This window comes from Crocodylus siamensis, chromosome 6 (genome assembly GCF_052110815.1).
Source record: "Crocodylus siamensis isolate JL-2025a chromosome 6, ASM5211081v1, whole genome shotgun sequence".
Lineage (NCBI taxonomy): Eukaryota > Metazoa > Chordata > Crocodylia > Crocodylidae > Crocodylus > Crocodylus siamensis.
Window position 1 is genome coordinate 11,988,790 of NC_143400.1, and position 23,229 is coordinate 12,012,018.

General features: G+C 47.5%; 4 protein-coding genes across 4 annotated transcripts; all 4 read right to left on the reverse strand.

Annotated features, from left to right (window-relative positions):
- Positions 1–1,915: 1,915 nt before the first annotated feature.
- Positions 1,916–2,311, reverse strand: LOC149861070 (feather keratin 4-like). The gene has a single exon (XM_090053043.1). It carries the CDS (start codon positions 2,309–2,311, stop codon positions 1,916–1,918), a length of 396 nt encoding a protein of 131 aa, XP_089909169.1.
- A 6,063-nt stretch (positions 2,312–8,374) lies between these two features.
- Positions 8,375–8,770, reverse strand: LOC149861071 (feather keratin 4-like). Its single transcript, XM_090051423.1, has one exon. The coding sequence runs from the start codon at positions 8,768–8,770 to the stop codon at positions 8,375–8,377; it is 396 nt and encodes a 131-aa protein (XP_089907549.1).
- A 7,309-nt stretch (positions 8,771–16,079) lies between these two features.
- LOC149861072 (feather keratin 4-like) lies at positions 16,080–16,529 on the reverse strand. The gene has a single exon (XM_090052968.1). The coding sequence runs from the start codon at positions 16,527–16,529 to the stop codon at positions 16,134–16,136; it is 396 nt and encodes a 131-aa protein (XP_089909094.1). The 3' UTR covers positions 16,080–16,133.
- Positions 16,530–22,608: 6,079 nt separating this feature from the next.
- On the reverse strand, positions 22,609–23,004 carry LOC149861073 (feather keratin 4-like). The gene has a single exon (XM_090053049.1). The coding sequence runs from the start codon at positions 23,002–23,004 to the stop codon at positions 22,609–22,611; it is 396 nt and encodes a 131-aa protein (XP_089909175.1).
- Positions 23,005–23,229: the final 225 nt, after the last annotated feature.

Sequence of the window (23,229 nt, forward strand, 5' to 3'; positions counted from 1 at the left end):
GTAGATAGCATTTACATCTGTCCCATCCCACCTATGGGTGTTGCCTAGAGGAGTCTGTTATATGCTTCAGGTGTGCTCAGAGGACCTTGGATAACTGCAGCATGGAGCAGGGTGGGGCAATGTCCTAGTTTCCTTTTCCAGCTTCAATCTCAGCATGCTGAGCCATTCTGTGGAGCTTCAGCATGTGGCACTGGTTTCTTAAGATTGTATCAGCATTGTGTGCTAATGAGTTAAAAACTAGCCTTTGGCCAGTTCCTCATATAATGCCCCTTGTAACTGTCCCCTTTACTTTGAAGGAGCTACAGAGCTTAAGTCAGAAGAAGAGCTGCATGGAAAGCACTCAGTTTATAACAGCACGCCTACGGGTTGCTGTGTTGGGTCCCACCACTCTCCCATGTATCTCTGACAGCATCCTATAGATATTTGAAAGAAGTGTATAACAACCTTGGAACATGCTCCTGGCAACATGGAGAGGCTGAGATGCATGTAGGCAGGTAAAGGACATGGACATTTATTACGTGTATAAAAACAAAACAAAGGCACCTATAGCCCCTTTGTGCCTTCAACAAATAAAGGCCCGCACAAATTGTCGTCAAATATACCTGGTAAAGGAATTCTCTCTAAGGCCTTGAATGGTGTGTCTGAGCACCCATGCACAAAATATAAATGTGCCATGCATTCTTGATGCAAGTCAGTTGCCACAGCTGGAGAGACCCTTCAACACTTAGGTACACATCTTTTATCTGCTCTAAAAAAGAAAGGCCAAATTTCCAAACACAATCTCTTCTGATACAGGTCTTTTCCCAGAGCTTGCATTTTGGGAGGAAACTTACATATATGTAAAAAAAAAAAATACATATATGTAAAAAAAAAAATAAGCCGTGTAAAAACTTTGAAATGTTGATATAATCCCCGCAAAAAGGAATAGTTTTGCACACCTATATATCCAGGTATTAATACCAGTGAATAGTGGATGTAGACTGTCTGAGCTTCTTTCTACTGGTTTGCAATAGCCCAGATGTGGACCGTTCAGCAGTACAGCCCACACTGATCATCAAACATCAGCACTGCAAACAAACCTCTGGTCAACATTTGCTGGTTCTTGTCCAGTCTGTAATCGGTGCATTTTTGCTGCATACCATGGGTGTAAGTTATGACAGGGGAAGGTTATTTGAACTGGTTGTTTGCAATGCCATGTATCATTTCAAGGACTTGGTTCTTATATCCTTGGCATGGGTCAGTGGGTTATAGGCAGTGCACAGTGCTACCAATACTTCTGAGAGAGATGTATTACAATGAGTGTGTTATAAAACAACAAGTAAAGAAGCCAAGTCTGATATCCTGATTTGTTTTAATGGGAATGAAAAGAGCTACATTTTCAAAGCAAAAAACCAGAAGGAGGAAGAACATAATCAGAGACAAACAGGTCAACAACCAATCCTCCACACAAAGACATGTGCACAAGGAGCTTTTTCTCTAAGTGCAAGATTTCAACAGGCCCACTTTTCAAACTTTGAGTCAGATTTTATAAAGCACAGAGTAGCTTTTCCTATTCACACTTTACATTTGATGTGATTTTCTCAAAAGCTAAAGGTGGTGTAATTCACACTGTGGTGGCTATAAATCCCTTACATACTCTGGTCATGGAAAGTGAGTATTGGATGATTGCATACCTGCTCTCCTACATGGATAAGGACACATTGACATCATTCAGAAAGAGATGGACTATTACAGAAAAGGAACGTCATGCACTGGAAAGATTTTCAGAGCTGCTGAGCACCCTCGGCTCATACAGCAAATGCAAGCAGTGGGGGTTTTCTGCCTCTGAAAACAATGTCCCTCCTCTCATTCCTGAATCTGAACCTTGTTCCCCATTTCTTCGTTATTCCTTTCTGCCACCGATATTCCTGCTGCTTTAGCATGGCCCGCAGCCTCCATAGCGGTATCTGTTGAGCTGACGGGAATAGGAGGGGTACGAGTACCCGGTGCCCACAGAGCCTCTGTACCCCAGGTAGCCGCCAGCAGGGTACAGGCCGCCAATGCAAAGGGGCTCGGAGGTGCCCACGTAGCTCTCCTGGGGGCAGGAGCTGAGGATGGGTCCGGGGAAGGTGATGGCCACGGGGGGTGGGTAGACCACGGCCCTGGAGTCACCGCAGGATGTCACGCAGGGCTCGTTCCAGGCATCGGCATATGGGCGCGGGCAGGTCACCTCACAGGGGTCGTAGCAGCGGGAGCTGATCAGCTGTCTGTAGGAAGACATGTTCCTGCAGTGGAGGTTGGCCTGAAACACAGGAGGGAAAGAGGGGAACATAACGCACGTCAGGAATCAGAGTACAGCTCCTGCAGTCATGGGCTCTGCTCTAGGAGCCTGCAGTCTCCAGGGATCAGGTGACTTCATTGTTTGCTTCCAGCTTGCTGTCTTCCTCATCTTTTAGTCTAGAAACCCTCTTCCCTCCCCCCTAAGCGATGCCTCTGAAGCCTTTGTGCGCTACCTCCCTTCTCCCCACATCCAACAGTACATCTTGCAGACAGATGCAGAAGCCCAGGCTGTACAGCCCACCTGCAAGGCCAGGGAAACACTTGGGCAGCTGGCCTGAGCTGAGCGCTGCACTGCTCAGGTGTACGACCATGAATCTCTGAGCATGAATCCCTGACAGCAATTTAAAATCAGCCCAACTGTGAGTGAGGACAGAGACAGGGACACCTCAAGAAGTGTACACATAGGCAATCCTCCAACCCAATAAGCAGAAAAAGGCCCCAGGAGGATTAATCCACAGAGTATTTTGGCAGAATTAATCTAAAGCAGTTGCTAAGGCAAAATATTCACAAGCAGAAGGAGATCTTGAGAGCTGTCAAACTTACTCGGTTCACTGAAGTGGAGAGGTTAAGAGATGTGGATAGAGGTGCCCTGAGTAGCGACTGCTTTTATACCATTTCCCATCTTGCCCGGAGGATGGGAGATGCCCTTGATGGGAGAGGTCTTGATTAGTAACAGAAGGAAACTGTTTGCACACAACACTGAGATACATGCAAATGCTTTTTTTACTCATGGCCTGTGTGTTGCCTGATAATTGCAGTTTCACTCTACACCCAAAGCTTCTTCCTCAGAATTTGTGCTCCATTTGCTGTGCTCAATTCATTTTCTGTTTGACTTGACTGGAAGACACACAAAACATTTAATGCAACTTTCATGTGTTTTCATCCTCAAAATTTCATGTCTCCATATGAGGATCTGCTTTTATGTGCAGTTTTCCACTTTTGTGCTTCAAAGCCATGCTGGCATTTACTTGGGACATTGTAGATTTTTTTGTTTTCACACCTGCAAGGGATGGTGTTTAGCCGTTAATCTGTTGGATTGAGATGTGCCAGCTATTCAGGATCTGTGTGGTACATGACCTACTGAAATGCATGGGCAAGCTGCCAATGAACTTAATGAGTTCTGCTTCGTTGTTAAGGAGCCAAGTTCACTGTACAGTGGAAGGCCATCATTATACCTACGGGTAAATCCAACTGAATTATTTAAACCCTATTCCCGCCATGATGGCCCTATCAGGCTGTTTATGCCCATCTTGGCAACTTACACTTACAGCAAAGAGTTGGCACGTGGCCTCTAGGGAGGTGCTTCCTTCACATTTACTGCAGAAACCTCTGCTCATTTCCTCCCTTTCTTCTTATATAATATAGTTTACTGTTGTGGGATCCACAGTAAATACCTTACCCACAATGTAAAGTACCTTGGTGCAGGTAACATAGGTCATGTTTGCTGAGGCTACATAGAGGTGAAGGGTGAATGACAGAGTTTTACTGTTCTCCTGTGACTCTTGCATAAAGCCCTTGACTAGAAAGATGAAAAAGGTGCCCCTGTTTGAAGTGATGTATCCTACATGTACTTGTGGGGTCTTGGTAATGAAGTCATGAATTCAGTACCTGGGACTTGGGGTTTGTGTATTTCTTTTCTTTTCTTTTCCTTCACTTGAAAATGAAAGATCTCGTTATGTCCCTCCCCCTCTGGCTTTGCCCCATTTCCTGAAGTGGTTAAAGCATTATACCTTGCTTCAGTCCTACTGAAAGAGAGGAAGTCCATAGATGGGGTGATAAAGTTTTAAGAGGCCAGGATCTCTTTAGGGTGTGACCAGTGTGTCATCAGGTTAGGAAGCTAAGAATATAATAGTGATGAGGAACACTTGAAAAGGCAACACAGTTTGTTTGCAGAGACTCATGTATAAATGTTATTTCCTTCTCTTCCGTCTTGCACCACAGTTTGCGATTCCTGTTACTGTCTGGTGGGGTAGCTTCCAGAGAAGTCTTCCCAGTTATGGTGATTGGTGGGTGTGAACTTCCCAATCATTAGTCCATGATGTTGGCACTTACAGAAAGGATGGGTAATCAAACACATCAATTCCTTAGGTCGCTTTGAGCCTAAAATTGCTTTGTAATTGCAAACATGGCTTACTTTGCAACTTTAAAACAGACAGGTAGAGAGAACGCAGACAAGGCCCTTAGCTGGCTTTGCTGGAGCCATGTATATTTAAACCAGTTGGGGATCTTAACATAATACTTCCTGCAACTCCAGAAATGGGCTTTTAGTTGTAGTGATGGAGAGGTAGCTATAGCAGTATTTTATTTAGTTTATACATACGGCTGAAGCACCCTATTGGCTCTGGCTTGCAGGAGGAGGGTTTCTGTTTGGTGCTTCTGTGTTCTAGCGTGTGATAAGAAGAAACCTCACATTAAAGGTCCCTTATGCTAACCTGTCACCACTTCTGGGCTTTTACACCTGCTTTGAAAGTGCCTCATGCTGCATCTCTTCGAAGACATATGAGATGGGTTCACTTGATGCTATAAGATGTTGTTCCCTTTCAGATGAGAGGAAGTATTTTGCTCCAGAGTTAACTCGGGCTAGAAAGAGAGCTCCTTCCTGATAGGGGTGGCAGGGGTGACAGGGGCCACAACCAAGACATTCGCAGGCACCAAGTGAAGGCTGTGTGCCTGGTGTGAAAGAGGCTATCAGAGGAAGGATACTAGAGGGAGGCGGATAACCCAGGTAGGAAGCAGGTTTGGAAAGCGTGGTGAGGACATGAAATCCAACCCTTAAGTGTGTAATGCAGCATTCTGGTCTTCAGCTAGAGGAGCTGCAGAGTCAGGCGTCACTGTGTCCCCTCCCTGGGCAGGAAGGGACAAGACAGCCCTGCAGGTAAGAGTCCAATAAACCCCAGCCCATAGCCAAGGCCTGGGCATGCCTCCTAGGGGTGGGAGTAAATTTTCTGCCACCCCTTTGGTGGGGTGAGCTCTTGACTGCCAACGTAAGGCGACTCTTGCTCTGGGGTGAAGCCTTGGAAAGGTCATTTCACCCCATGCAGGAATGTAATGCAGCCAAGGCTTCTCCCTCCCTCCCCCAGGAGGCAGCCAGGAATGTCCCTTATTCAATCCTTTCCTGCCTGGGTAATGTGTCCCCTCTGGGAGGCCTTAGAGGAACTTGTCCAATGATGCTCCAGACCTCTGAACTGCCTAGGCCCTATGTGTCCACCTCCCCTGTTCACACGTCTGCTGCGACAGCTCTAAGGCCTTCTTCAGCTCCAGGCACCATGAAGGCGCTGTCTTGCACTGCAGCACTGCCTTCCCTTTTCACTGCTTCCTCCACGGGACTGTCGTAACACAGCCATGCAATGCAGGAAGCTCTTAAATCTGCTGCAGGAGAGGTGAGAATTAGGGTGTAGGAACGAATTATGCCGAAATCTTATGGTGAGTCAGGGGAAGGGCAGGGAGAAGAGCCCAGGCACTCTTTAGTGGCATTCCTGTCTCTCATAGCCACACACAAGATCATAGTTTTGTTTTCCTGGCCTCTTTTGATTGCATGTGCTCAAGCAGGAGACAGCATGACAACGTTTGTCTTGCGGAGCCATCTGGGGCCACCCGTCAGCTGTGTCTCTGGTGGGCTTGTGACTGGGGGCAGGAAGGGCCCCCGAGCAGTTCACTGCCAAGTTTCTAGCCAGGTGGGAAGGCAGGGCTTGAGAGCAGTGCTCCCTGGCAGCTCTGGGGCTATGAGGTCGGTGCCCCTGAAAGGGCGGTTTTATCCTCTGAGGCTGCCCAAGTCCTGGGGGAAGGATTGTGACTTCCGAGATTCAGATGGGGAGCTACGGCCACGCGGTCACTAGGAATATGTCCAAGGATTTTGAAAGCCGAGTTCTCTCAGAAATCTGACTTCTGCAGGTTTAAGGAACATTAAGGAAATGTTCCTGCCTCCAGTACCCTCTATGTCCCATTGTAGGGCCTTACCTAGCATATTGTTCACTTTCTACCAGATGCCCCTCCTTCAGTTGGCTCACTATGCTTGATGGCATCATTAGTCGGTTTTGAGCGTTATGTCTTCAATTAAGCGCCTAAGAGAACGGCAGCTATTTATGTAGATAGCATTTTACATCTGTCCCGTCCCACCTAAGGGTATTGCCTAGAGGAGTCAGTTATATGCTTCAGGTGTGCTCAGAGGACCTTGGATAACTGCAGCATGGAGCAGGGTGGGGCAATGTCCTAGTTTCCTTTTCCAGCTTCAATCTCAGCATGCTGAGCCATTCTGTGGAGCTTCAGCGTGTGGCACTGGTTTCTTAAGATTGTATCAGCATTGTGTGCTAATGAGTTAAAAACTAGCCTTTGGCCAGTTCCTCATATAATGCCCCTTGTAACTGTCCCCTTTACTTTGAAGGAGCTACAGAGCTCATGTGAGAAGTTGAGCCGGATGGAAAGCATTCAGTTTATAACAACGAGTCTAGAGTTGCCGTGTTGGGTCCCACCACTCTCCCATGCATCTCTGACAGCATCCTATAGATATTTGAAAGAAGTGTATAACAACCTTGGAACATGCTCCTGGCAACATGGAGGGGCTGAGATGCATGTAGGCAGGTAAAGGACATGGACATTTATTACGTGTATAAAAACAAAACAAAGGCACCTATAGCCCCTTTGTGCCTTCAACAAATAAAGGCCCGCACAATTTGTCCTCTAACATATCTGGTGCAGGAATTCTCTCCTAGGTCTTGAATGATGTGTCTGAGCCCCCACGCACAAAATATTCATGTGCCATGCATCCTTGATGCAAACAGTTGCTACAGCTGGAGGTCCACATCTTAGGTCCACAACTTTTAGCTGCTCTAAACAAATAGGCCAAATTTCTAAACACAGTATCTTCTGATACAGGTCTTTTCCCAGAGCTTGCCTTTTGGGAGGGAACTTACATATATGTAAAAAAGAAATCTGCATCAAAATTTTGAACTGTTGATATATTCCCCCCCAAAAAGGAATAGTTTTGCACACATATATCCAGGTATTAATACCAGCCAATAGTGGATGTAAACTGTCTGAGCTGATAGCTCTTTTCTAGTCATTTGCAATAGTCCAGATGTGGACTGTTCAGCATTACGGGACACAATGATCATGAAATATCAGCATTGGACTATGCTCGACATCTGGAGTTCTTGTCCAGTCAGTAACCAGTGCATTCCTGCTGCATCCCTTGGGTGTCAGTTATGACGGGGGAAACTTATTTGTACTGGTTGCTTGCAATGCCGTTCAGTTTTTCAAGGACTTGGTTCTTATATCCCTGGAATGGCTCAGTGGGTAATAGGCAGTGCACAGCGCTACCCGTACTTCTCCTGACAGACGTGCACTTCAATTAAAAGGTTATAAAACAACAAGTAAAGAGGCAAATGAACCAGAAATCTGATAATACGATGCAATCTGATTTCTTTTAATGGGAATGAGAAGGGAAATATACATTTTCAAAGTCAAAAATGAGAATGAGAAAGAACATATTTCCAGAGATTGAAACAGGTCTACAACCAATCCTCCGCTCCAAGAAGCGGCATGTGCACAAGGAGCTCTTCTTCTCTTCTCATAGGGCTAGATATCAACACTCCCGCTTTTCCGAAGAATAAATCCTTTGAGTCAGGAAAAAGAGCTTTATGAGGAAAACCCGGAGTAGCCTTTCTTATTCTACACTTTACATGTTGACAGTCATTTTTTTTAAGCTAAAGGCCACAAACTGATGACAGACCCTAGCATACAGTCACATTGTGGTGGGTGCTAAATCCCTTCTATTTACTCTGGTCATGGCAAGTGCGTATTGGATGATTGCATACCTGCTCTGCTACATGAATAAGGGCACAGCGACATCATTCAGAAAGAGATGGACTATTACAGAAAAGGAACATCATGCACTGGAAAGATTTTCAGAGCTGCTGAGCACCCTCGGCTCCCACAGCAAAAGCACGCAGTGGGGGTTTTGTGCCTCTGAAAACAATGTCCCTCCTCTCATTCCTGAATCAGAATCTTATTACCCATTACTTGGCTATTCCTTTCTGCCACCGATATTCCTGCTGCTTTAGCATGGCCCGCAGCCTCCATAGCGGTATCTGTTGAGCTGACGGGAATAGGAGGGGTACGAGTACCCGGTGCCCACTGAGCCTCTGTACCCGAGGTAGCCGCCAGCAGGGTACAGGCCGCCAATACAAAGGGGCTCGGAGGTGCCCACGTAGCTCTCCTGGGGGCAGGAGCTGAGGATGGGTCCGGGGAAGGTGATGGCCACGGGGGGTGGGTAGACCACGGCCCTGGAGTCACCGCAGGATGTCACGCAGGGCTCGTTCCAGGCATCGGCATATGGGCGCGGGCAGGTCACCTCACAGGGGTCGTAGCAGCGGGAGCTGATCAGCTGTCCGTAGGAAGACATGTTCCTGCAGTGGAGGTTGGCCTGAAACACAGGAGGGAAAGAGGGGAACATAACGCACGTGAGGAATCAGAGTACAGCTCCTGCAGTCATGGGCTCTGCTCTAGGAGCCTGCAGTCTCCAGGGAGCAGGTGACTTCATTGTTTGCTTCCAGCTTGCTGTCTTCCTCATCTTTTAGTCTAGAAACCCTCTTCCCTCCCCCCTAAGCGATGCCTCTGAAGCCTTTGTGCGCTACCTCCCTTCTCCCCATATCCAACAGGACATCTTGCAGACAGAGGCAGAAGCCCAGGCTGTACAGCGCACCTGCAAGCCCAGGGACACACTTGGGCAGCTGGCCTGAGCTGAGCGCTGCACTGCTCAGGTGTACGACCATGAATCCCGGAAGAGCAATTTAAAACCAGCCCAGCTGTGAGTGAGGGCAGAGACAGCTACACCTCGAGAAGTGTACACAGAGCCTAATCCACCAACCCCTCCAACCCAATAAGCAGAATAAGGCCCGAATAGAATTCATCCTCAGAGTATTTTGGCAAAATTAATCTAAAGCGGTTGCTAAGGCAATATATTTACAAGCAGAAGGAGATATTGAGAGATGTCAAACTTACTCTGTTTGCTGGAGTGGCAAGGTGAAGAGATGTAGATAGAGGAGCCCTGAGTAGTGACCACTTTTATACCATTTGCCAGTTCCCTGGAGGATGGGAGATGCCCTCGATGGGAGAGGTGTTGATTAGTAACAGAAGGAAACTGTTTGCACACAACGCTGAGATACATGCAAATGCTTTTTTTACTCATGGCCTGTGTGTTGCCTGATAATTGCAGTTTCACTCTACACCCAAAGCTTCTTCCTCAGACATTTTGTGCTCAATTCATTTCCTTTTTGACTTGCCTGGAAGACACACAAAACATTTAACGCAACTTTCATGTGTTTTCATGCTCAAAATTGCATGTCTCCAGATGAGGATCTGCTTTTATGTGGAGTTTTCCTTTCTTGTGCTGTAAAACCATGCTGGTATCTAGTTGGGATTTTGCAGATTTCTTTTGACACCTCCAAGGACGGTGTTAAGAAATCAATCTGCTGGATTTAGACACTCCAGCTATTCAGGATCTCTCTGGTACATGACCTCCTGACATTTACGGGAAAGCTTCCAGTAAACTTAATGAGTTCTGGGTCATTGTTAAGGACCCAAGATCACCATACAATGGAAGGCCATCTTCATACCCATGGGTAAATCCAACTAAAGCCTTTACACTCTATTCATGCCATGACGGAGCTATCAGGCTGTTTATGCCCAGCTTTGCATTGGCATCTTACACCTACGACAAAGAGTTGGCACGTGGTCTCTGGGGACGTGCTTCCTTCACATTTACTGCAAAACCCTATGCTCTTTTGCTCCTTCCGTTCATAGATGATATAGTTTATTGCAGTGGGTTCCATAGTAAATACCTTACCCACAATGTAAAGTACTTTGGTGCAGGTCCCTTGGGAAATGTTTGCTTCATCGTTCCTGTGTGAGTCTTGCACAGAGCTCTTGACTAGAAAGCAGAAAAAGGTGCCCCAGTCTGAAGTGAGGTTACTTGCATGTAGTTGTGGTATCTTGCCAATGAAGTCATGAATTCATTACGTGGGAATTGGAGTTTGTCTGATTTCTTTTGTTTTCTTTTCCTTCGCTTAAAAATGACAGAACTCTTTACCTCCATCACCCTCTGGCTCTGCCCCATTTCCTGAAGTAGTTAAAGCATTATACCTTGCTTCAGTCCTATTGAAAGAACGAAGAAGTCAATGGATGGGGTGATAAAGATTTAAGACTGCAGCCTCTCCTTAGGGTGTGACCCGTGTGTCCTCATGTTATGAAGCTAAGAATATAATAGTGATGAGGAACACCTGAATGGGCAACACAATTGTTTGTAGGGGCTCATGCATAAATGTTTTTCCTTCTCTTCCATCTTGCACCACAGTTTGTGATCCTGTTAATGTCTGGTGAGGTAGCTTCCAGAAAAGTATGGAAAGTATCAGTTATGATGACTGCTGGGTGTGAACTTCCTAGTCATTAGTCCATGAAGTTGGCACCTACAGAAGGGATGGGTAATCAAACACGTTAATTCCTTAGGTCGCTTTGAGGCTAACATTGCGTCGCCATTGCAAACATGGCTTACTTTGCGACATGTATTTACTGTTGCACATGGATTAACAACATGCAACATGTTGCATAAATACCTTACCCACACTGTAAAGTACCTTGGTGCAGGTAACATAGGTCATGTTTGCTGAGGCTACATAGAGGTGAAGGATGAATGACAGAGTTTTACTGTTCTCCTGTGACTCTTGCATAAAGCCCTTGACTAGAAAGATGAAAAAGGTGCCCCTGTTTGAAGTGACGTATCCTACATGTACTTGTGGGGTCTTGGTAATGAAGCCATGAATTCGGCAAGGTGATGCACCTCGGGAGGAACAACTGGCACCATACCTACAGGTTGGTGAACTCCCCTCTTGTCAGCACGGAGGCGGAAAGGGATCTGGGGGTCATCATTGACTCCAAGATGAACATGGGCCGGCAGTGCGGGGAGGCAGTGAGGAAGGCCAGCCGCACCCTGTCATACATCCACACATGCGTCTCGAGCAGGTCCAAGGAGGTGATCCCCCCCCCTCTATGCGGCACTGGTCAGGTCGCAGCTGGAGTACTGCGTCCAGTTCTGGGCGCTGCACTTCAAGAGGGATGTGGACAACATGGAGAGGGTCCAGAGGAGGCCACTCACATGATCAGGGGACAGCAGGGCAGGCCCTGTGAGGAGAGGCTAGGACCTGAACCTGTTCAGCCTCCAAAAGAGAAGGCTGAGGGGGGATCTAGTGGCCTGTTACAAACTAGTCAGGGGGGATCAGCAGGCACTGGGGGAGTCACTGTTCCCCCGAGCACTACCAGGAGTGACCAGGAATAACGGTCACAAGCTGGCAGAGAGTAGATTCAGACTAGACATCAGGAGGTGCGACTTTGCAGTCAGGGCAGCTGGGGTCTGGAACCAGCTTCCAAGAGAAGTGTTGCAGGCTCCTACCCTGGGGGTGTTTAAGAGGAGGTTAGATGAACATCTTCCTGGGGTCATTTGACCCCAGGACTCTTTCCTGCCATGGCAGGGGGTCAGACTAGGTGATCTGCTCAGGTCCCTTCCAACCCTAGAAACTATGAAACTATGAAATGGGCTTTTAGTTGCAGTGATGGAGAAGTAGCTATAGCAGTTTTTTATTTAGTTTATACATACGGCTGAAGCACGCTATTGGCTCTGGCTTGCAGGAGGAGGGTTTCTATTTGGTGCTTCTGTGCTCTAGCGTGTGATAAGAAGAAACCTCACATTAAAGGTCCCTTATGCTAACCTGTCACCACTTCTGGGCTTTTACACCTGCTTTGAAAGTGCCTCATGCTGGATCTCTTCGAAGACATATGAGATGGGTTCACTTGATGCTATAAGATGTTGTTCCCTTTCAGATGAGAGGAAGTATTTTGCTCCAGAGTTAACTATGGCTAGAAAGAGAGCTCCTTCCTGATAGGGGTGGCAGGGGTGACAGGGGCCACAACCAAGACATTCGCAGGCACCAAGTGAAGGCTGTGTGCCTGGTGTGAAAGAGGCTATCAGAGGAAGGATACTACAGGGAGGTGGATAACCCATGGGCAGGTAGGAAGCAGGTTTGGAAAGCGTGGTGAGGACATGAAATCCAACCCTTAAGTGTGTAATGCAGCATTCTGGTCTTCAGCTAGAGGAGCTGCAGAGTCAGGCTTCACTGTGTCCCCTCCCTGGGCAGGAAAGGACAAGAGTGTCCAATAAACCCCAGCCCATAGCCAAGGCCTGGGCATGCCTCCTAGGGGTGGGAGTAAATTTTCTGCCACCCCTTTGGTGGGGTGAGCTCTTGACTGCCAACGTAAGGAGACTCGTGCTCTGGGGTGAAGCCTTGGAAAGGTCATTTCACCCCATGCAGGAATGTAATGCAGCCAAGGCTTCTCCCTCCCTCCCCCAGGAGGCAGCCAGGAATGTCCCTTATTCAATCCTTTCCTGCCTGGGTAATGTGTCCCCTCTGGGAGGCCTTAGAGGAACTTGTCCAATGATGCTCCAGACCTCTGAACTGCCTAGGCCCTATGTGTCCACCTCCCCCGTTCACACGTCTGCTGCGACAGCTCTAAGGCCTTCTTCAGCTCCAGGCACCAGGAAAGTGCTGCCTTGCACTGCAGCAATGCTTATTTTATATTGTGTTCTTCATGGAAACTTCTCAGCACAGCCATACAATGCAGGAGGCTCTTAACTGTGCAGTAGGAGAGGTGAGAATTATGGTGTAGGAACTAATTCACTGTGCCAAAATCATGGAGTGACTCAGGGGAAGGGCAGGGACAAGAGCCAGGCACTCTTTATTGGCATTTCTGTCTCTCATAGCCACACACAAGATCATAGTTTTGTTTTCCTCGGGTCTTTTGTCTGCATGTGCTCAAGCAGGACACACCATGGCAAAGCTTGTCGTGCGGAGCCATCTGGGGCCACCCGTCAGCTGTGTCTCTGGTGGGCTGTAACCCCTGACCAGCCTCACAGGCGATGGATAAAGGGGGCAGGCGGGAGTGCCGGTGCCCCCCCCCCGCAAGTGCCGGGCGATTACTGCAGCTGCTCCCAGAAGCATCCACAGTCAGTCCCAAAAGTGGCTACAACGATCAGCCACAGTGATCGGGCCTCACAGGACTGACTGCATGGGTCCTCCTGGGCTGCGAAATCTGCGATCGGGGAACCCCCCGCCCCCCACTTGGTGGGACTGGTCACGAGGGGAGCACATGTCCCCCCTGACTAAGGCGGCACCAGTCGCCCATGGTCTGACCTCTCCTAGACTAATGTGGAGTGGAAGACAGAGGGGAAGTAAATAGTTAATTGAAAGCCAATATGGTGGGTGTGGGGAGGCAAGCTCAGATTGCAATGGATCCATGCTGGAACTGGGCCATCAGATGTGAAAGTCAACTGGTAGGGCCTTTTATTTCAGGTACAGAGTTTCTGGAAGCATTTGTGAAATGAAATCATGATTGCCCCAGTGAGCACCGAAGCAAGCTGGGATTCTGATCGGACAAAACTCTGGGTGCAGTTGGCTCACAACATGGACCTAAGGTAATAACCACCTATTGTCTCATCTCTCACTGTAATATGAAAATCATTTAGGGCAGTTGCTACTTGGCACGATTGATAAAAAAAAAATATTCTTTTTCCACTACCTCCTGTTGCAATGAGGGAGATGGGCACTTAGGTGAAGGTGTTCCAGTGCAACACTCAGTCTGATAGACACTTCAGTGAAACTGGCTTGAAGCACATACCAGAAACATTCTTACTCCCAAAAGGATCAGCTATCTTGCTATTTCAGCACTTAGGTCAATGGTTTTTAGGTGCTCTAAAAAAGAAAGGCCAAATTAGTAAACACAATTTCTTCTTATACAAGTCTTTTCCCAGAGCTTGCATTTGATGAGGAAACTTATATATAAGTACATTTAAAAAATCTGGGGGAAAAAATTGAAATGTTGATATTTTCCCCCAAAACAGGAAAAGATTTGACCACCCATTTATCCAGGGATTTATACCAGTGAATCGTGGATGTAGACTGTATGAAGTGATAACTTCTTTCTAGTGGTTTGCAGTAGCCCAGATGTAGGCTGTTCAGCAGTACAGCCCACACTGATCATGAAACATCAGCATCGGGCTATGCACACGAACCTCTGGTCAACATCTGCTGGTTTTCGTCCAATCAGTAACCGGTGCATACCTGCTGCATACCATGGGTGTAAGTGATGATGGGGGAAGATTATTTGTACTGGTTGTCTGCAATGGCATTGATCAGTTCAAGGACTTGGTTCTTACGTCACTGCCATGGGTCAGTGGGTTATACACAATAGGGTGGTGTGAAATTTCACCGGCAATTTCATTTCGATGCTGTTTCAACTCATTTCGAGCTTGAAACAGCAAAATAGAAATGGAACAGAGAGCTTTAAAACAGGCTCGAAACAAAAATAGGGCAGTTGAACAGTTTTGAGGTTCGAAGCTCAAGCTGGGCTTGCCTGCAGGGAAACAGACCTGAAGCAAGGAGAGGGAGGGGGAAGGGGGGGAGGGAGGGAAGGAGGGCTCTCGTTTTTGACTGTGTAGTTGGCCAATGACTGTCATCCTTCCCTGAGGTCCCTTCCAATCCAGTGCTCTGGGGGCGGGTGGAAAAAACTGCATAAAAGGCAGCATTGTTTGACCTGCCCTGCTTTCTGCCTTGGTGTCAGTTGAGTGAGGGTGCATCTTAACACACACAGGGTGTCACCCCGCCATGACATGAGTTTTGCCTGTCAGCAGCTAGATGTTCAGGGCCCCACAACTGCCCTGCACCGATCTCCTTGACAGCTGGCAGACTTCATAGCCCAGCAGGGTCTAGTATGCCTGCAGGTCTGATCCCGCTGTGGCTTAACACATACATGTGACAGGAGTTTCTTGCTTTCAGGATGTTGAGTTACAGTTTCCCTGAAGCCCCCGCACCTATTACCTTGACACTTGGAGGGCTTCATGCCCTCAGAAGGGGCTACCATTCCTGCACGTTTCATCCAAATCAGGCCAGATATTACAAAGTTAGAGGCTGTTTTGAGCTTCTGCATTATAACCTATGGGCGAAACGTCAAAACAGCTTTGAAACAGCAACAGCGTTTCGACAAAATGAAACGAAGAACAGTTTCGAATCAAAACAAAATTGGAAATGAAACGCTGTTCCGTCAAAACGTCAAAATGCCAGTCGTAACGAAACACTGCCGTTTCGCACAACCCTAATAAGCAGTGCTAAGACCTATCAACACTTCTCATGACAGAGGTGCATTTCAATGAGGGGTTCATAAAACAACAAGTAAAGAGGCAAAGAAAACCAAAGTCTGATATAAGGATGCAATCTGATTTCTTTTCATGGCAATGAGAAGAGAAACATACATTTTCAAAGCAAAAAAAAATAAGAGTACAAAGAACATATTTCCAGAGATTGAAACAGTTTCAGCAGCTTTTCCTATTCTATGCTTCACACGTTGACATGCATTTTCTTAAAAGGTAAAGGCCACAAACAGTTTATACACCTTGACACACATTGGGATTGGTGGTTAATTCCCTTCTATATCGCTTTAGTCATGGAAAGTGAGTATTGGATGATTGCATACCTGCTCTCCTACATGGATAAGGACATATTGACATCATTCAGAAAGAGATGGACTATTACAGAAAAGGAACGTCATGCACTGGAAAGATTTTCAGAGCCCCTGAGCACCCTCGGCTCATACAGCAAATGCAAGCAGTGGGGGTTTTCTGCCTCTGAAAACAATGTCCCTCCTCTCATTCCTGAATCTGAACCTTGTTCCCCATTTCTTCGTTATTTTTTTCTGCCACCGATATTCCTGCTGCTTTAGCATGGCCCGCAGCCTCCATAGCGGTATCTGTTGAGCTGACGGGAATAGGAGGGGTACGAGTACCCGGTGCCCACAGAGCCTCTGTACCCCAGGTAGCCGCCAGCAGGGTACAGGCCGCCAATGCAAAGGGGCTCGGAGGTGCCCACGTAGCTCTCCTGGGGGCAGGAGCTGAGGATGGGTCCGGGGAAGGTGATGGCCACGGGGGGTGGGTAGACCACGGCCCTGGAGTCACCGCAGGATGTCACGCAGGGCTCGTTCCAGGCATCGGCATATGGGCGCGGGCAGGTCACCTCACAGGGGTCGTAGCAGCGGGAGCTGATCAGCTGTCTGTAGGAAGACATGTTCCTGCAGTGGAGGTTGGCCTGAAACACAGGAGGGAAAGAGGGGAACATAACGCACGTGAGGAATCAGAGTACAGCTCCTGCAGTCATGGGCTCTGCTCTAGGAGCCTGCAGTCTCCAGGGAGCAGGTGACTTCATTGTTTGCTTCCAGCTTGCTGTCTTCCTCATCTTTTAGTCTAGAAACCCTCTTCCCTCCCCCCTAAGCGATGCCTCTGAAGCCTTTGTGCGCTACCTCCCTTCTCCCCATATCCAACAGTACATCTTGCAGACAGATGCAGAAGCCACGCTGTACAGCCCACCTGCAAGGCCAGGGAAACACTTGGGCAGCTGGCCTGAGCTGAGTGCTGCACTGCTCAGGTGTACGACCATGAATCTCTGAGCATGAATCCCTGACCAGCAATTGAAAATCAGCCCAACTGTGAGTGAGGACAGAGACAGGGACACCTCAAGAAGTGTACACATAGGCTAATCCTCCAACCCAATAAGCAGAAAAAGGCCCCAGGAGGATTAATCCACAGAGTATTTTGGCAGAATTAATCTAAAGCAGTTGCTAAGGCAAAATATTCACAAGCAGAAGGAGATCTTGAGAGCTGTCAAACTTACTCGGTTCGCTGAAGTGGAGAGGTTAAGAGATGTGGATAGAGGTGCCCTGAGTAGCGACTGCTTTTATACCATTTCCCATCTTGCCCGGAGGATGGGAGATGCCCTTGATGGGAGAGGTCTTGATTAGTAACAGAAGGAAACTGTTTGCACACAACACTGAGATACATGCAAATGCTTTTTTTACTCATGGCCTGTGTGTTGCCTGATAATTGCAGTTTCACTCTACACCCAAAGCTTCTTCCTCAAGAAGCTCAATTTGTGCTCCATTTGTGCTCAATTTGTGCTCAATTCATTTTCTGTTTGACTTGACTGGAAGACACACAAAACATTTAATGCAACTTTCATGTGTTTTCATCCTCAAAATTTCATGTCTCCATATGAGGATCTGCTTTTATGTGCAGTTTTCCACTTTTGTGCTTCAAAGCCATGCTGGCATTTACTTGGGACATTGTAGATTTTTTTGTTTTCACACCTGCAAGGGATGGTGTTTAGCCGTTAATCTGTTGGATTGAGATGTGCCAGCTATTCAGGATCTGTGTGGTACATGACCTACTCAAATGCATGGGCAAGCTGCCAATGAACTTAAGGAGTTCTGCTTCGTTGTTAAAGAGCCAAGTTCACTGTACAGTGGAAGGCCATCATTATACCTACGGGTAAATCCAACTGAATTATTTAAACCCTATTCCCGCCATGATGGCCCTATCAGGCTGTTTATGCCCATCTTGGCAACTTACACTTACAGCAAAGAGTTGGCAAGTGGCCTCTAGGGAGGTGCTTCCTTCACAGTTACTGCAGAAACCTCTGCTCATTTCCTCCCTTTCTTCTTATATAATATAGTTTACTGTTGTGGGATCCACAGTAAATACCTTACCCACAATGTAAAGTACCTTGGTGCAGGTAACATAGGTCATGTTTGCTGAGGCTACATAGAGGTGAAGGGTGAATGACAGAGTTTTACTGTTCTCCTGTGACTCTTGCATAAAGCCCTTGACTAGAAAGATGAAAAAGGTGCCCCTTTTTGAAGTGACGTATCCTACATGTACTTGTGGGGTCTTGGTAATGAAGTCATGAATTCAGTACCTGGGACTTGGGGTTTGTGTATTTCTTTTCTTTTCTTTTCCTTCACTTGAAAATGAAAGATCTCGTTATGTCCCTCCCCCTCTGGCTTTGCCCCATTTCCTGAAGTGGTTAAAGCATTATACCTTGCTTCAGTCCTACTGAAAGAGAGGAAGTCCATAGATGGGGTGATAAAGTTTTAAGAGGCCAGGATCTCTTTAGGGTGTGACCAGTGTGTCATCAGGTTAGGAAGCTCAGAATATAATAGTGATGAGGAACACTTGAAAAGGCAACACAGTTTGTTTGCAGAGACTCATGTATAAATGTTATTTCCTTCTCTTCCGTCTTGCACCACAGTTTGCGATTCCTGTTACTGTCTGGTGGGGTAGCTTCCAGAGAAGTCTTCCCAGTTATGGTGATTGGTGGGTGTGAACTTCCAATCATTAGTCCATGATGTTGGCACTTACAGAAAGGATGGGTAATCAAACACATCAATTCCTTAGGTCGCTTTGAGCCTAAAATTGCTTTGTAATTGCAAACATGGCTTACTTTGCAACTTTAAAACAGACAGGTAGAGAGAACGCAGACAAGGCCCTTAGCTGGCTTTGCTGGAGCCATGTATATTTAAACCAGTTGGGGATCTTAACATAATACTTCCTGCAACTCCAGAAATGGGCTTTTAGTTGTAGTGATGGAGAGGTAGCTATAGCAGTATTTTATTTAGTTTATACATACGGCTGAAGCACCCTATTGGCTCTGGCTTGCAGGAGGAGGGTTTCTGTTTGGTGCTTCTGTGTTCTAGCGTGTGATAAGAAGAAACCTCACATTAAAGGTCCCTTATGCTAACCTGTCACCACTTCTGGGCTTTTACACCTGCTTTGAAAGTGCCTCATGCTGCATCTCTTCGAAGACATATGAGATGGGTTCACTTGATGCTATAAGATGTTGTTCCCTTTCAGATGAGAGGAAGTATTTTGCTCCAGAGTTAACTCGGGCTAGAAAGAGAGCTCCTTCCTGATAGGGGTGGCAGGGGTGACAGGGGCCACAACCAAGACATTCGCAGGCACCAAGTGAAGGCTGTGTGCCTGGTGTGAAAGAGGCTATCAGAGGAAGGATACTAGAGGGAGGCGGATAACCCAGGTAGGAAGCAGGTTTGGAAAGCGTGGTGAGGACATGAAATCCAACCCTTAAGTGTGTAATGCAGCATTCTGGTCTTCAGCTAGAGGAGCTGCAGAGTCAGGCGTCACTGTGTCCCCTCCCTGGGCAGGAAGGGACAAGACAGCCCTGCAGGTAAGAGTCCAATAAACCCCAGCCCATAGCCAAGGCCTGGGCATGCCTCCTAGGGGTGGGAGTAAATTTTCTGCCACCCCTTTGGTGGGGTGAGCTCTTGACTGCCAACGTAAGGCGACTCTTGCTCTGGGGTGAAGCCTTGGAAAGGTCATTTCACCCCATGCAGGAATGTAATGCAGCCAAGGCTTCTCCCTCCCTCCCCCAGGAGGCAGCCAGGAATGTCCCTTATTCAATCCTTTCCTGCCTGGGTAATGTGTCCCCTCTGGGAGGCCTTAGAGGAACTTGTCCAATGATGCTCCAGACCTCTGAACTGCCTAGGCCCTATGTGTCCACCTCCCCTGTTCACACGTCTGCTGCGACAGCTCTAAGGCCTTCTTCAGCTCCAGGCACCATGAAGGCGCTGTCTTGCACTGCAGCACTGCCTTCCCTTTTCACTGCTTCCTCCACGGGACTGTCGTAACACAGCCATGCAATGCAGGAAGCTCTTAAATCTGCTGCAGGAGAGGTGAGAATTAGGGTGTAGGAACGAATTATGCCGAAATCTTATGGTGAGTCAGGGGAAGGGCAGGGAGAAGAGCCCAGGCACTCTTTAGTGGCATTCCTGTCTCTCATAGCCACACACAAGATCATAGTTTTGTTTTCCTGGCCTCTTTTGATTGCATGTGCTCAAGCAGGAGACAGCATGACAACGTTTGTCTTGCGGAGCCATCTGGGGCCACCCGTCAGCTGTGTCTCTGGTGGGCTTGTGACTGGGGGCAGGAAGGGCCCCCGAGCAGTTCACTGCCAAGTTTCTAGCCAGGTGGGAAGGCAGGGCTTGAGAGCAGTGCTCCCTGGCAGCTCTGGGGCTATGAGGTCGGTGCCCCTGAAAGGGCGGTTTTATCCTCTGAGGCTGCCCAAGTCCTGGGGGAAGGATTGTGACTTCCGAGATTCAGATGGGGAGCTACGGCCACGCGGTCACTAGGAATATGTCCAAGGATTTTGAAAGCCGAGTTCTCTCAGAAATCTGACTTCTGCAGGTTTAAGGAACATTAAGGAAATGTTCCTGCCTCCAGTACCCTCTATGTCCCATTGTAGGGCCTTACCTAGCATATTGTTCACTTTCTACCAGATGCCCCTCCTTCAGTTGGCTCACTATGCTTGATGGCATCATTAGTCGGTTTTGAGCGTTATGTCTTCAATTAAGCGCCTAAGAGAACGGCAGCTATTTATGTAGATAGCATTTTACATCTGTCCCGTCCCACCTAAGGGTATTGCCTAGAGGAGTCAGTTATATGCTTCAGGTGTGCTCAGAGGACCTTGGATAACTGCAGCATGGAGCAGGGTGGGGCAATGTCCTAGTTTCCTTTTCCAGCTTCAATCTCAGCATGCTGAGCCATTCTGTGGAGCTTCAGCGTGTGGCACTGGTTTCTTAAGATTGTATCAGCATTGTGTGCTAATGAGTTAAAAACTAGCCTTTGGCCAGTTCCTCATATAATGCCCCTTGTAACTGTCCCCTTTACTTTGAAGGAGCTACAGAGCTCATGTGAGAAGTTGAGCCGGATGGAAAGCATTCAGTTTATAACAACGAGTCTAGAGTTGCCGTGTTGGGTCCCACCACTCTCCCATGCATCTCTGACAGCATCCTATAGATATTTGAAAGAAGTGTATAACAACCTTGGAACATGCTCCTGGCAACATGGAGAGGCTGAGATGCATGTAGGCAGGTAAAGGACATGGACATTTATTACGTGTATAAAAACAAAACAAAGGCACCTATAGCCCCTTTGTGCCTTCAACAAATAAAGGCCCGCACAATTTGTCCTCTAACATATCTGGTGCAGGAATTCTCTCCTAGGTCTTGAATGATGTGTCTGAGCCCCCACGCACAAAATATTCATGTGCCATGCATCCTTGATGCAAACAGTTGCTACAGCTGGAGGTCCACATCTTAGGTCCACAACTTTTAGCTGCTCTAAACAAATAGGCCAAATTTCTAAACACAGTATCTTCTGATACAGGTCTTCTCCCAGAGCTTGCCTTTTGGGAGGGAACTTACATATATGTAAAAAAGAAATCTGCATCAAAATTTTGAACTGTTGATATATTCCCCCCCAAAAAGGAATAGTTTTGCACACATATATCCAGGTATTAATACCAGCCAATAGTGGATGTAAACTGTCTGAGCTGATAGCTCTTTTCTAGTCATTTGCAATAGTCCAGATGTGGACTGTTCAGCATTACGGGACACAATGATCATGAAATATCAGCATTGGACTATGCTCGACATCTGGAGTTCTTGTCCAGTCAGTAACCAGTGCATTCCTGCTGCATCCCTTGGGTGTCAGTTATGACGGGGGAAACTTATTTGTACTGGTTGCTTGCAATGCCGTTCAGTTTTTCAAGGACTTGGTTCTTATATCCCTGGAATGGCTCAGTGGGTAATAGGCAGTGCACAGCGCTACCCGTACTTCTCCTGACAGACGTGCACTTCAATTAAAAGGTTATAAAACAACAAGTAAAGAGGCAAATGAACCAGAAATCTGATAATACGATGCAATCTGATTTCTTTTAATGGGAATGAGAAGGGAAATATACATTTTCAAAGTCAAAAAATGAGAATGAGAAAGAACATATTTCCAGAGATTGAAACAGGTCTACAACCAATCCTCCGCTCCAAGAAGCGGCATGTGCACAAGGAGCTCTTCTTCTCTTCTCATAGGGCTAGATATCAACACTCCCGCTTTTCCGAAGAATAAATCCTTTGAGTCAGGAAAAAGAGCTTTATGAGGAAAACCCGGAGTAGCCTTTCTTATTCTACACTTTACATGTTGACAGTCATTTTTTTTAAGCTAAAGGCCACAAACTGATGACAGACCCTAGCATACAGTCACATTGTGGTGGGTGCTAAATCCCTTCTATTTACTCTGGTCATGGCAAGTGCGTATTGGATGATTGCATACCTGCTCTGCTACATGAATAAGGGCACAGCGACATCATTCAGAAAGAGATGGACTATTACAGAAAAGGAACATCATGCACTGGAAAGATTTTCAGAGCTGCTGAGCACCCTCGGCTCCCACAGCAAAAGCACGCAGTGGGGGTTTTGTGCCTCTGAAAACAATGTCCCTCCTCTCATTCCTGAATCAGAATCTTATTACCCATTACTTGGCTATTCCTTTCTGCCACCGATATTCCTGCTGCTTTAGCATGGCCCGCAGCCTCCATAGCGGTATCTGTTGAGCTGACGGGAATAGGAGGGGTACGAGTACCCGGTGCCCACTGAGCCTCTGTACCCGAGGTAGCCGCCAGCAGGGTACAGGCCGCCAATGCAAAGGGGCTCGGAGGTGCCCACGTAGCTCTCCTGGGGGCAGGAGCTGAGGATGGGTCCGGGGAAGGTGATGGCCACGGGGGGTGGGTAGACCACGGCCCTGGAGTCACCGCAGGATGTCACGCAGGGCTCGTTCCAGGCATCGGCATATGGGCGCGGGCAGGTCACCTCACAGGGGTCGTAGCAGCGGGAGCTGATCAGCTGTCCGTAGGAAGACATGTTCCTGCAGTGGAGGTTGGCCTGAAACACAGGAGGGAAAGAGGGGAACATAACGCACGTGAGGAATCAGAGTACAGCTCCTGCAGTCATGGGCTCTGCTCTAGGAGCCTGCAGTCTCCAGGGAAAAGGTGACTTCATTGTTTGCTTCCAGCTTGCTGTCTTCCTCATCTTTTAGTCTAGAAACCCTCTTCCCTCCCCCCTAAGCGATGCCTCTGAAGCCTTTGTGCGCTACCTCCCTTCTACTTGCATTAACAGCCCATCTTGCAGACAGATGCA

Coding starts and splice junctions, on each gene's coding strand:
- LOC149861071 (XM_090051423.1), bottom strand. CDS start 8,770: ATGTTCCCCTCTTTCCCTCCTGTGTTTCAGGCCAACCTCCACTGCAGG.
- LOC149861072 (XM_090052968.1), bottom strand. CDS start 16,529: ATGTTCCCCTCTTTCCCTCCTGTGTTTCAGGCCAACCTCCACTGCAGG.
- LOC149861073 (XM_090053049.1), bottom strand. CDS start 23,004: ATGTTCCCCTCTTTCCCTCCTGTGTTTCAGGCCAACCTCCACTGCAGG.
- LOC149861070 (XM_090053043.1), bottom strand. CDS start 2,311: ATGTTCCCCTCTTTCCCTCCTGTGTTTCAGGCCAACCTCCACTGCAGG.